Source organism: Takifugu flavidus, chromosome 2 (genome assembly GCF_003711565.1).
Source record: "Takifugu flavidus isolate HTHZ2018 chromosome 2, ASM371156v2, whole genome shotgun sequence".
NCBI lineage: Eukaryota > Metazoa > Chordata > Actinopteri > Tetraodontiformes > Tetraodontidae > Takifugu > Takifugu flavidus.
In genome coordinates this window covers 9,730,073-9,742,706 of record NC_079521.1, presented here as the reverse complement: position 1 = coordinate 9,742,706, position 12,634 = coordinate 9,730,073, and the positions used below count along the sequence as shown (strand labels likewise).

Below are 12,634 nucleotides of genomic sequence, written 5' to 3'. Positions count from 1 at the left end.
TAAGTCCTTTAAAACTGGACGCTTAAGGAAACCTTTGCGTGTTTAGCAGATAATGGCTATGATGCAGCAGCAGGTTTGCTCCTGATTATTTAGCGTTACGGTTTGTGCTCTAAATTCCACGTGTGATAAGAATCCGAGTGTCAGGTGAAACCATACCTTCCCCTGCAGTGGCCCCTGGATAAGTTTAGGGTATTTCTGTGTTGAGCTGTTCCCGTGACCCAGTTTGCCATAATCACCGTCACCCCAGCTGAACACCTCACCCTCCGTCGTAAAGGCCAGCGTGTGGCCGTCAGAGCCTTTGGACGAAGACACCTTCTTTATGGCCCGGTGCGGCTCGAAGGTCAGCTTCTTTAATGTGGACTGATTGTTCGAGTCTCCGAGCCCCAGACGGCCGTAGCTGCCTTTACCGCAGGCCCGAACAGAACCATCAGAGGAGATGACGAAAGTGCAGTACTGACCCGCCTCGATCTATGGAGACAGAAGACAGCAAGACGGGGAAAAGTTTGTTTTTTTCCCCCTCATTCTGTCCTTGTTTGGCTGATGATTTCCTGTAAAGTGTGGCTGAGTTCTAATCAGGGCCAGCCGGGGTAGTGGACCCCTTTAGCACCAGGCCACACCCAAGCTGCAGTCATAAAGATAAATCTATATCTGTTATAGCTGAAGTCACTCTGCAGACTACGACTGACTTCCAGGAACTAAAAGGCTCCACATGATCCATCTTCGCACTGCGACTTGGAAATATCTCTACTCAGAGTTTTTGATTCATGATGAGCTCAGTATGACCAGCAGGAATTAGAGTGCATTAAAAGAATCCCGCCGGGTCTCCATAATATCGTCAACGTGTCTAATTCTTCTTACTGTCTGAGCATCGGCGAAGGTAGCGGCGAGCTTTGGCTGCAGGATCTTCTCCTGCGTCCCCTCCACCAGCTGGTGGCTGCTGTTGCTGCCCCACACGTACACCTCACACGTCTCAGAGACCACCGGCGCCTCGCCTGTCTGGATGCTGTCAGGACTGACGCAGGTGCGGGAGTAGTCAGAGGCCATCCTGCAAACCTGGAGCAGCAGAAGATTTCAGAGGGTCACGATGGAACCGACAGTCATTTGCAGTCACCAGGCAACAGGCCGATGTAGCGCAGGAAAGAGGCTGCGGATGGTTCTGTTCTGAAGAGCAGCCCAGACCTCAAGGATCAGCCAGATGGAGCAGAAAACCGACCCAAGGTCGGTGAGGTGTCTGGGTTTGATTCTCACCTCTTCAAAAAGACAAAGCGCGGCCTCGTACAGCGAGCAGAGGCCTTCTGCGCTCCGCGTGGGCTCTCGCCATTGGCTGCGATCTGCAGAGGAACCCTGAAGAACAGGCGGAAGAACCCTGTCAGCGTCTGAAGAGCCACCAACAACGACAAACATGTGCTCAAACACCGAGACTGTAATTAAGAGCGCCGCTTGTGTTCTTTACGTTCATAAATAATCACAAGCACCCATCATCTGTGTCCACACGTATCAGTATTGTTTTAATGACTCGAAGACAGGCGAGGAATCTGTTGTTAGATGTTGTTTACAGCGGACACAGCCGATCCGCTCCGCTGTTTGTTGACCTGAACCCTTTAAAAACACCAGTTTTTAAGAAGAAAAGGGAAAAAAGTGGTTGGAGGCGCCGACCTACCAGAGAGCGTCGCATCTGCATGAGGATGCTCATGAAACAGTCGAAGCCGATGAGACCCTCCTGGTTCAGAGCCTTGTTCTCCACCATGGTGCTCACCACGGCCGACGCTGCCAGCGCCATCTCGATCCACTCCAGCAGGTACCGCAGGGAGCCCCTCTGAGAGGCCAGCCCCAGCAGCAGCTCCGAAGCCAGGCGGCGCCCTAAAATATCCGCCCCGGAGTTGGGCATGGTCACACCCTTCAGGAAGGTGGTGACCTGGGCCAGGCAGTCCAGACCCATGGGCGGGATTTTGCTCTCGTTGGCCAGAGAGAGCGGAGGCAGCGAGTTGACCACGTCGATGGCGGTGTGGATGACGTCGTTACACAGGTTCATGTTGGCAGCAGGATATCCGCCCGGGCTGGGAGGTGGAGGCATCATCCAGCTCTGACGCAGCAGAGCGAAAAGCAGGCTGAGGCCCGTCCGAACGCCCATCTCTATGAGGGCGTCGGTGCTGGACCGTGGCCGCTCGCTGACAGAGTGCATGTCCGCCGACCCCGCGTTGTTCTCGGGGGAGTGCTGCTGCTGCTTGACCTTCCCCTGGTCGTGGTACTTGTTGGACAGCGCGTAGAAGATGCGCTGGAGCACCAGCACGCGTTTGCGCAGCGCCGCGGCGAAGGGAGAGTCGGAGCAGACCATCTTGGCCAGGGCCAGCTGGCTCCCGAGCAAAGCATCCAGGTAGTGCTCCTGCTCATCGCTGGAGAGCGACTCCCGCTCAAAGTCCGGGAGCTGGGGGCCCTTCAGACACAGAACCTGCTGAGGAAGCAGAACCGCCTCCTTGTTGGTCAGCAGCTTGGAGTAGAGCACCGACACGCCCTCCCGCGTGGCTATGGACTCGCTGTCCTCGGTGATCCATGAGCTGTTGAGGTGCTCCAGCCACTTGAGCTTCACTGGTGGGATCATTAAAGCCATCGCATGTCACTCTGGCGCCATCAGTCCTGAAACAGACAGGAGAGCAGAGGGACACACATTTCCTTATCTGAGGATGAAATGAACGGAGAAAATGAGACCAATGAAACGGCGAATCTGACGGTGGACCATCTGTTCAACACAAAGACCCAGACTTTTTTTCCACCGATTCGCCATTTTCGTGTAAATGCAAGAAAGGCGAATGCGGCGGCCTGCAGCTCCTCTCCTGCGTGACTCACTGACGCGCACTTGTCTGAAACGTGAAATCAGCTTCATTGTCTGGAGGAGCAACGCTCAAATTGCTCAGTCATGCTAAAGTCCTCATTCCTGACATCTAAAAAGGTGGATTCTGGACACACTTCTCACGTCCTAATAACAGAAACGACCATTTCCATTGCTGAGGACACCAGTCCTGTTCGCGCTCGTCTTCCTCCTCCACTGGCTGCAGGATCTTCTCTCCCATTATCTCCACCTGTATGAGTGAGCGGTCTGAGCTCCTGGGACCGAACCAAGGTCCTTCTGCTTCAGCAGCAAACCCACTGAGATGACTCACAACGTAATCACGGTTGTTGCGGCACTCCATCAGTTACCTCGCGTTCTTTTAACATCCCTGCAGCTCCAGTGTTTAACTGGTCTTTCTACATAATTGACTGAGACAACAAACAACAAGACCATAAATCCATCCACTGCTCAACAATAGAAGTGAAACCGTCGGTGGAAGCGGGTTGAGGCTGCACCCAACCATCTACCAGTGTTTGTTCACGGCTCTCCCAGATAGAGGTGAGGGTCATTGTCCACCGTGCACCAGCGTGATTACAAGTTTGCAGCAGCTAGCTAACTGGCCACCACTGAAACCGGCCCAGGCTAATATAGGTTAAACGGAGGTGTTTAGCTGCTCTGTTAGCATCTACCTGAACACCGACGGATGACGTGCGACTCCTTTGCTTGTTTGCGGGCTGGAACACAGATTTAGCAGAAGCTAACGTGGATACCGCAATCAGCCAAACCACCGACACGCATCTAGGGCACGGCATTAAAGTGGTGCCGTTCCCGGTCACCTCGCTAGCCCCGGTGGCTAACGGAAGCTATGCATGTCACAACTGCAGTCGGTCTGTGTTCAAGTTAAAAACCACGATTAGTCAGCTGGCGCTAATGTTTACGTTAGGTAATGCTAGATAACTTTCTTCGCTGGCACCCCCGTAGTGAGGCGTAAATGAAGCCAGGAGGCAGCACGGGTCGGACGCGCCACAGAGATGGGTTAATAAACGAAGCCGTGCGTTTAAACCTGCGTGCGAAGCGCTATAAATAATACGCTTTCACGGCATCAACGCTTCTGGTATGTGGGCTTATCTGCTGTATCACAGCCGCTAGCCGCTAGCTCCACTTTGCAACGTTAGCCGGAGTTCAAATCTCTTACCAGCAGCTGTCAAAAGGCTTCCTCTTCTCCGGGCTGTTGTGGCACCGGGACCGGGCTGTTGTTCAGCCCCAAAACCTTAACGCTTCGGTCCGTTCGCACGCGCTTTGACGACGGAGACGGGTGCGTGCGTGTTCATGCCTGCGCTCGTACCTTCTCCGCTGAGCTCAGGTCCAGTGTGCCGCCCTACCCCTCACCGAGCCCCAGTCCAGGGCGGTGGCGATCGGACCTGTCTGTCTCTGCGCCTGTCTGCGTGAACGCCTCACGCACGGTCTGCCTGCGTGCGTGTTCACGCCACGCCAACGGAGCGGCTCCTCCAGGCTGATGAACACGCCCACTGAGACAAAGAGGCGCAGGGCGGAGAGAGCGTCCGCGGCCGCCTGTTCCAGCAGGAGGTCACCGAGGTCGCCAACATCCAGTAACGACCAGTAAATAAACAGAAGCACCAAGTAATCACAACGCAAACAACACTGACCCCGTGCAAGCCACCCGTTTATCTGTCCCAGTACAACCAGTCCTCCACACAGAATGGGGGGGGCATCACGTGGCTTTTGTTGTCACCTATTTTCTAACTCATTTTATCTGAGGAGAACGTAATAGAACTGACTGAAACCAGTATTCCCAGTTACAGTACTGGGACAGAGAGGGCAGTGGATGATTGGACTGGTGATGGGGGGGGGGGGGGGGTAAAGGGACTGGTTATACTGGGATAAATTGCCTCTGTATAATAATGAAGAGCTCATTGTGACAGAATTTTAATCCATTTTATTTTTACATAAGCAGAGCGTTTGTTTTTGCAGCTCCACAAAAAGCCGTTCCGAAGTAATTTGAAGTCGAACAGACGCGGCCGTCGGAGCACAAACACGCTCAGCAGACTCCTCTAATGCTCCGGTCGCTGCGTTCGAGCCCCGTCTTGCGTAAGGCCGCTTACGTAAACGTCACCTGGCACACAATGGCTGGATCGTGGACTCATGACCAACGTTTTCACTGCGAACGGATCTAATCTCATTTTGGAGACAGTGGTTGCTAATTCTCCCCATTTTATCTGTGAACACGAGCGCCACTAACAACAGCAGAACAGTGGTTTTGGGTTCAAGAGATCAATCGGGACATTTCCATTACCGTTTATTGGTTTCAATGTCAAACTCCAGGTTGATCCCTGGGAGCAGATCCCCTCCGCGGGAGCGGTTCAGCAGCTCCGTCAGGGCTTCGTTCACGTCGTTGTTCAACGCCGTTGAGAAGGCGCAGCCGTAACCGCCGCCGCCTCCGTCCACGGGACACGAACTCATCACCTCCTGCACCCACTTGAGCTCGCGGCTGAGCTCCGCCTGCAGCAGCTCGAGGTGCTTCTGTCTCTCCTGGTAGCGGCTGGCGATGGCGGCGAGGCCGGAGCTGAAGGCCTGCACGTCGTCCTGCAGGCTGCGCTTCAACGCCTCCACCTTGCGGAACTCGTAGCGGATCTGCGAGAGCTCGTGACGCACGCCCTCGCTCTCCTCCTTGTACCAGGCCTCCTTCTCGTTGTAGACGGAGGCCATGGCGTCGACGTCCTCCTGCAGGGAGTCGTGGGCTGCTGCCAGGCTCACGAAGGAGCCCTCCATCTGCTCGATGTCCTCCACCACCTGAGCAAAGCGCTCAAAGTTGACGTAGGTGTTGTTGGGGGGCATGCTGGAGTGGGACTTGATGGTGTACTCCTTCAGACGTTTGGTCTTCAGCTGGCGCCGCTCCCGTTTCTTCACGTCCACGACCCTATTTTCCTCCTTGTGCTCGTTGGACTTCAGGAGAGAACAGCGAGCAGTCAAACATCTCCCAACATCTTGTTGATTTGAATCAGATAAACTAGACACCCGACCGCCCAGAGACCTGCAGGACGGATGGACGTGGAGTCCAACAGCGTCTTTACCTTGATCCACGGGTGGTTCAGAGCATCTTGGATGGTCAGTCGTTTCCTGTCAGAGAGACAACATCTCTTCACGTCTCTTCCTGCCATAAACCTGCGTTCCTCCCTCACCTTTGTCCCCGCTCACCTCTTGTCCTTCTCCAACAGCTGGCTGATGAACTTCTTGGCGAGCTGGCTGGTGTGACAGAAGAACTCCTCATCAAACTCGTAGTTTATGGTGGAGATGTTCTTCAGGGTGTCGCGTTTGGTCTCCCCCAGGAAGGGCGAAGCCCCGCTCAGCCTGGAACCAAACACACTTGTCAGCACGGCCGAGACATGAACGGCTGCTGGTACTGGAAACATTTCCGTGAAACCCTGAGCGGGATATGGGTTCGACTGGATCTGCTCTGTGTGTATATGAATCCCTGGAGAGTGGGAAACCTTCTACTGTCTATTGAGCTCATTTCTGAAGCCGCCTGTCTGTCACGATGACTGAACCAGCGTTATGTGCTGTAGCTGCTCGTATTTCTATGGCTTGAGGTGACTTGCAGGATGTAGGTGATGACCCCGATGCTCCACATGTCCGCCTCCAGGCCCAGAGGCTCATAGTTGACGATCTCAGGCGCTTCAAAGAGAAACCAGAGGAAACGGCCACGTCAGCACCTTCGTGTGTTCACAGACGTTTAAATCAGATCAACTCACCGACAAACTCGGGCGTTCCGAAGATGTTCTTGAACTCCACGCCTGCTTCGATCTCGTGGGCCAAGCCGAAGTCGATGAGTTTGATTCGGGGCAGCGGGACGTTCTTGTCCAGCATCATGATGTTTTCAGGCTGCAGACGCAGACGTTTACTGAGAGATAGTTCTGTAATGATTACTCCCAATAAGAATCTTTAATTAACAGTGTGGTCTTGATTTACTCCATGATGACAGGTGAGAGCGGTAAAAACTGAATATATTCTTGTATACTGATGTGTACAAGCGTCCTGTCTAAACGCACCACAACAGCAAAAGTCTCAACAACTTGAAGTCATCTGTATTAGCGTCACGGTGGTGGCAGCAAGTGTTCTAATGCAGACAAACCTTGAGGTCAAAGTGAGCGATCTTTCTGGCGTGGAGGTAGTTGACGCCCTCCAGGATTTGCTTGATGAACTGAGTGGCCTCTTCCTCACTCAGAGACTCCTTCTGGGCCAGAAAGTCAAAGAGCTCACCGCCAGAGACGCTACCAGAGAGTGAGAGTCAACCTGGGTGAACGAGGCTACCACTACAATAAATGAAACCACCCTCAGCCTGTAGTGCAGTATAGTATAGCTAGTATAGTACAGCTAGTATAGTATAGCTAGTATAGTAGGAGAGGTTCAGAGTAGGTGTGGTTGAACACACAGAGGGAAGATTCATGCATTTTGTCATTGTTAGCTAGCTTATGTGGCTAGCGCGTCTATCTTAAATGACCGTCCACTTTCTTCTGTTAACCCAGTTCTTAGGAAAGAACCAGTTTAAGTTCTAAAGTCCACCACCTGTATTTGTTTCATGGAGCTCAGCAACGTTCTCAACTGTCACTCACAGCTCCAGGATGAGAACCACGTCGGTGCGGTTCTCAAAGGCGTCGTGGAGCGTCACGATGTTGGGGTGCCGGATCTGCCGCAGGATGTCCACCTCGCGCTCGATCTCCTCCCGCCTCACCCCGCGCGAGCTGGCTGTGCTCTGGCGCTTCTTGATGAACTTTGCGGCGAACTGGCCGCCGGTGCTCTTCTCCCGACATCGCTTTACGATGGCGAACTGTCCACTGAGACAGAGGGGGTGTGAAGGGATGTTCAGGAAGACGTGGAGGCCCAAGTGGTTTATATATTTAGAAAAATAGATCTGGTTCACAAATCTTCCACAGAGGAAATGTCGCATTTCCCTTCAGAACAATAACTGAGGTGGGATTTGATTTAATGTAGATATTTCTTTATATTCACACATGAACGGTCATTTAAGTTGAAAACCAAGCTGATGTTTGTTACCAGCTGTGGTTAAAAACTACTTTCACTGCTGACAAACACTTTTATATATTAGTTAACAGCGCAGCCGCGTCTCTTTTAGCCGATTCTGAAGAATAGGGGTAAACTAACACTCCTCTTCCTCACTCCTCTTCCTCAGTGAGATGTGCAGACAGCACAACCAGGGCTAAAGATAGATGAGTCCTTTAAAAAGCTGCAGGACAGGAACAACAGATGCCTCCACTCAGAAATGCTCCCACTTTAAATGCAAAAACTTATTTAAACCCCTAAAAAAAGATTTGCCTGTTGAATTTCTAAACAACAAATCTGTAGTTAATCATTTTAGCCGCTGTTACTCTGTGGTTTAGCCGCAGATCCGATGTTTAAATACATATATAACACCGATTATGGATAATGTTTGGACAAACTGTGGAATATTGAAACGCAGAATTGAATTTCGATTACACATCGACTTCATTTTTCTGGTTTAGAGTTACTTTTATTGACAGACACAGATTATTTGGTGCAATGATCGCTCAGTGAAATGTGTTCTTATATTCTTTTTTAGAAACTCACCTTCCCAGCTCCTCGCCAATGTCGTAGAAATCCTCAACTTTCTGCTGTTTGAATAAATCCATGACTGTTTAACTGTTCCGAACACTTTTCATCTTCAGCTGAAAGAAAAGAGCCATATTGGTATATTGTTTTACTAAATCTTGAATGAACATTAAAGAACCAACTTTAAAAATCGCTTTAGGCGAGTAAACTTGGTTCCGATGGAACATTTAATCATCCCAACTCGGGCGCTTCTTCTAAAACGTCTTAAGTTTAACGTACCTGTGTAAATATGAAGGTAAATGAGTTCCTCGCCATGTTTTTCATGAAGTTCAGCCGCGTTGTGTTTCCGTGCGCGCGCGAACCGCCTGTCGGCTGGCTCGACCACCTGTTCGGCTCGTGCCCGGTAACGTGACACCTGTTGTCCTCGCGCTCGGAGATGTTTATAGTGAGGGTTTTATTTACGAATGATTTCATAATTCAATAATCTTCAGACCGCTGTTACATTTGAACTGGTACATTTTCAAATGGTGCATCTATACGGTTTGATGCTACGGGACTAGCCTTGCGCTAAACTGACTAAATTCAAATTTCAGCTGGTAAATTTATAGTTCAACATAAAATTCCATATCCTCATAAAAGCATCAACATTGTTTGAGTTCAGGTGAATTTAGTTTAATCTGTTTCTGCGTCAAACCTGTCTAATTTTGTTAGATTTGGTGGCTTCTAGAGGTGAGGAAACACATTGTGATTGTCAGAAAACTGTTTTAGAAACTGAAATAACAAAAAGAATAACACAACAAATAAAGTTGAATTGGAGCCATTAATGTTGAATCTGGGACCAGGAACACACATATGAAAATGAACCTGCAGCGTGATGAAAGGTGAATGTGTCAGGTAACAACCTCACCGTTCATACGAGGGAGATGAACATCTGTCACAGTCAAATGAGATGTGCCAGCTTCCTTTCAGAACACTCGCAAACAGCCGGCGCGCTGAGACGGCTCTGTCAGTCTCCGGTTAAACACTGAGGAAGGAAAAGGTCAGGAGCGTTGACTTCAACATGGAGGCTTCCGAGGGAGGCCTGAAAGAACTGGTGATGAGATGGTTCACCGACACGCAGGAGTCACAAATCCTCGACAACGGAAACTTCCCCGACTGGTTCCAAGGCTTTGCTGCAAGAAAGTAAGCAAGTTCTTTTCTGTGCAGTTGACCGAAATAACAATGACAGGGAACAGATTGTGACATGGTTGTTTCCTTTCCCATAATTTTACACCTTTAAACTTCATATTTGATGGAAAAAGAACTGATGTTGACCACAACTGCACATATGTGACCCCAGCGTCAATGTGTCTAAACATTAACCCCCAAATCTCTAAAAATACTTGTGTCTGGCTGCGTCCATCAGGGACACTGAAGATCTGTTGAGAGATAAAGCGCTGGGCTGCTTCCTTGTCCGTCTCAGCGATAAAACCATTGGATACATCCTGTCCTATAAGTGAGGCCATTCTGTCAACACTAATCAGAAGCTTCTTTACTCTTTACTGATTGGGATTTTCTTTGGAAGGGGCCACGAGAGGTGCCGCCATTTTGTCATCACTGTGAACAAACAGGGACAATTCAAGATGAGGGGTGACTGTCGAACATACGGCAGTCTGACGGAGCTGATAGAGTTTTACAAGGTCAGCCCCATCCAGCCGTTCAGAGAATACCTGACGTCCAGCTGTTTCCAGGTGAGGAGCCTACCTAAGATCTTTAGATCAGCCTTAGATCTCACTCTGGAAGTGCTGTGCCCTAATCCTAAATGTGAAAGTGTAAATCACAAAAGTACAAACAAACCGGAGCAACCGTGCACCTCCACCGAGGTGGTGCAGCTAAAGCGTATCTCAAGAGTTTCTGCGGATGCATCAGATGCATCAACTCAAGTTCAACACTGCTCCAGTTCAAGATTTGACCCAGAACAGTCCTGAATAGGCCAAATATTACAATCAAAACCCTGCTAAAACTGTTGCACCCTTTGCGTCGGCTTTTATTTGTTGTGCATTTCCAGGAAAATGGGAGCGAACTGTACGATGTGGTGAACAGTGGGAAGTCTGAAGTGAGTGTCCTCGCATTACGAAATCTTTGGGACCGGAAACACGGCCCCTCTGACGTGCCCGACAAGAAAACACCAACTGAGCAGACGAATGATTTGATTCTGCCACCGGCGCTGCCACCGAAGTGTGAAAACAGGAAGCTGAAAGGAGCCGTGTCCTTAGACACGGTTTTCCTCGCACGGGTAAGATGGGCCACTGCTGTAAAGGAAACTTTTACCAGGAACTTTCAGAGACATCTGTGCTTTTCATCTTTAGCTCTGGGTGGTTCTTCTGCCCATGGAATAGCTGATCTCCATGTTTGAAAAAAACAGTCTTACCTGAGGTGATCACGCCTCAGTCACTTAACCAGTGCACCCACTGGTGCATCTAGAACACCACGCAGGTCTTCCAGCAGTTGAGGCACTAATGAAGATGAAGTTACACACCTGGGTTGCGTGTTTTTCCTGTCCTTTAGGTATCTCCTTCAATACTGAATAAAGGCACTGCCCTCAACATCTTGCTGAGTGAATCCTCATCCTTTACATCAGATCAAGAGGCAACCCAGGTCGATCCAAAAAGATCAGAGAGCCTGAGAGGAACCACAAACTCTGACCAAAGGAATCTTGAAGATCTTTATCCAGAAGGGATGGAGTTCTTTGAGCAGAGGCAGGCCAACAACAAGAGTAGATCTTCAGGGAGACTGTACGACATCACTGATGATGAGTCCAGCGGTCCTCCAACTCACGCACTGCCTCCACTGATGAAGGTCAGCTGTCACGCCTACTCACCCCACGATCCAGAGTTGAGTGGCTCCGCGTCAAATCCTACCGAGGGTGCAGAGATGTTCAGATCCAACCCGCTTTACCAAGCCTCTGAGGTACCTGAGATGGGGTCAGTACAGCAGGATAGTGTCACATATTCTGAGGTTCCTCAGAGGTCAACCAGCACCAGAAGGATCGATAATCCGTACGAATCGATCCCAAAGGAGCCCGTCCAAGGAAACACTTACGAGTCACTGGAGGAGATGAAGACCAAGAAGAAATCCACCTCCAGCAAAAGCGTAAGTGAGAGAAGAACATTGCCTCAGAACCATCAGTCCATCTAAATGTGTCTTTTCTTCTGTTTGCAGAACTTGAAATGGCTAAATTTCCTCCCCGATTCCAAGAAGAAATGAATTTTTGAAGTTTAGCTAGTTTGTTACATGAACACAGAATGTAATTTTACTTTTAATCAAGAAAATAATGTATAACTTATTTTATCTATGAATGATAAGCTGCTGAGTGTGTTCCATTCATGTAGCCTGTTTAGTAGATTGATTTTAGTACAGAAAGGTAATATATTTATTCTATCTTCGCTGTTATGATTACTGCAATTACAAGTAAGGGTGGGGCCGAGTTACTATTTAGTCATCAAATCTTTTAAAAAATGACAAATTCTGACAAATCATCCAGAAAGTGCCACAGCTCTTGGTCGACAAGAGTGAATCACTTTTATGATAACGTCAACTCCAGGGATGCAGAAGATGGACTGAAATTTCAGGGATCCAGTTATGGGTGGATTTGAAGGTCATCCTGTGGGCGGAGCCTCAATTATTGTACAACCCGCTGAGTCCAGTCCACTTTGCTTTCCAGTCTTTCCTTCATCCTAAACTGCAGACTGTCCCAATCTCATCATCCTCTTATGAAGACTTCCTGTCAAACGGTCCTTCTAACCGTCTTTTCTCCTCCAGATTTGTCTTCCTTCATTTCCAAACAAGCCTTCTTTCCTTGTTTCCCATCAAAAAATGTATTCTATTCTATTTCTATTGCTGCTATTTTGGAGTTTCTTTCCTCACCGTTTGTTCATTATACTTTATATTAAGTGTGTTGTCACAGAAACCAAACACTAGAATCAACTATCTTTCTCATAAGTACAGTTATATAAAGAGGTCACGGAAAGGAACAAAAAAATCAGCACCTCCAACAGAAGGGCTCGCTTATAAAAGAGATTTACAATTTTAATTAAGTTTGTAATTGTTTATATAGTTGGTAGCAATAGTTTTCTTTGCCTAAATAAATACGGATAACTCACTGTACTGTCATTATTGTGCCATTATTTTTCGGCCACCAGGTGTCGGTATTCTTGCCTG

At 49.2% G+C, this 12,634-nt stretch overlaps 3 protein-coding genes across 10 annotated transcripts in view; 1 reads left to right on the top strand and 2 right to left on the bottom strand.

Moving 5' to 3' along the window:
- The window catches only part of herc1 (HECT and RLD domain containing E3 ubiquitin protein ligase family member 1), a 31,667-nt gene extending 27,337 nt beyond the window's left edge, over window positions 1-4,330 (bottom strand). For 3 of the 8 annotated variants that reach the window (XM_057021003.1, XM_057021012.1, XM_057021022.1), the window contains exons 1-5: window positions 4,023-4,320; window positions 1,661-2,634; window positions 1,249-1,344; window positions 859-1,053; window positions 157-468 (exon numbers count right to left, since the gene is read on the bottom strand). In XM_057021003.1, the coding sequence (XP_056876983.1) occupies window positions 157-468; window positions 859-1,053; window positions 1,249-1,344; window positions 1,661-2,608 (1,551 nt within the window). In that variant the 5' untranslated portion in view covers window positions 2,609-2,634; window positions 4,023-4,320. Of the gene's footprint in view, window positions 1-156; window positions 469-858; window positions 1,054-1,248; window positions 1,345-1,660; window positions 2,635-4,022 lie in introns of all 8 variants that reach the window. The other 5 variants (XM_057020987.1, XM_057021031.1, XM_057021037.1 and 2 more) reach the window with 3 other exon arrangements.
- Window positions 4,331-4,761: 431 nt separating this feature from the next.
- Window positions 4,762-8,992, bottom strand: dapk2a (death-associated protein kinase 2a). Its single transcript, XM_057021086.1, has 9 exons — window positions 8,714-8,992; window positions 8,453-8,550; window positions 7,459-7,680; window positions 6,978-7,116; window positions 6,598-6,727; window positions 6,445-6,520; window positions 6,044-6,196; window positions 5,920-5,965; window positions 4,762-5,791 (listed from the first exon to the last, which is right to left on the bottom strand). The coding sequence occupies exons 2-9, from the start codon at window positions 8,512-8,514 to the stop codon at window positions 5,138-5,140; spliced, it is 1,482 nt and encodes a 493-aa protein (XP_056877066.1). The 5' UTR covers window positions 8,515-8,550; window positions 8,714-8,992; the 3' UTR covers window positions 4,762-5,137.
- A 405-nt stretch (window positions 8,993-9,397) lies between these two features.
- Window positions 9,398-12,576, top strand: sh2d7 (SH2 domain containing 7). Its single transcript, XM_057021098.1, has 6 exons — window positions 9,398-9,616; window positions 9,840-9,929; window positions 9,999-10,164; window positions 10,482-10,709; window positions 10,982-11,566; window positions 11,636-12,576. The coding sequence occupies exons 1-6, from the start codon at window positions 9,495-9,497 to the stop codon at window positions 11,678-11,680; spliced, it is 1,236 nt and encodes a 411-aa protein (XP_056877078.1). The 5' UTR covers window positions 9,398-9,494; the 3' UTR covers window positions 11,681-12,576.
- The last annotated feature ends 58 nt before the right edge of the window (window positions 12,577-12,634 follow it).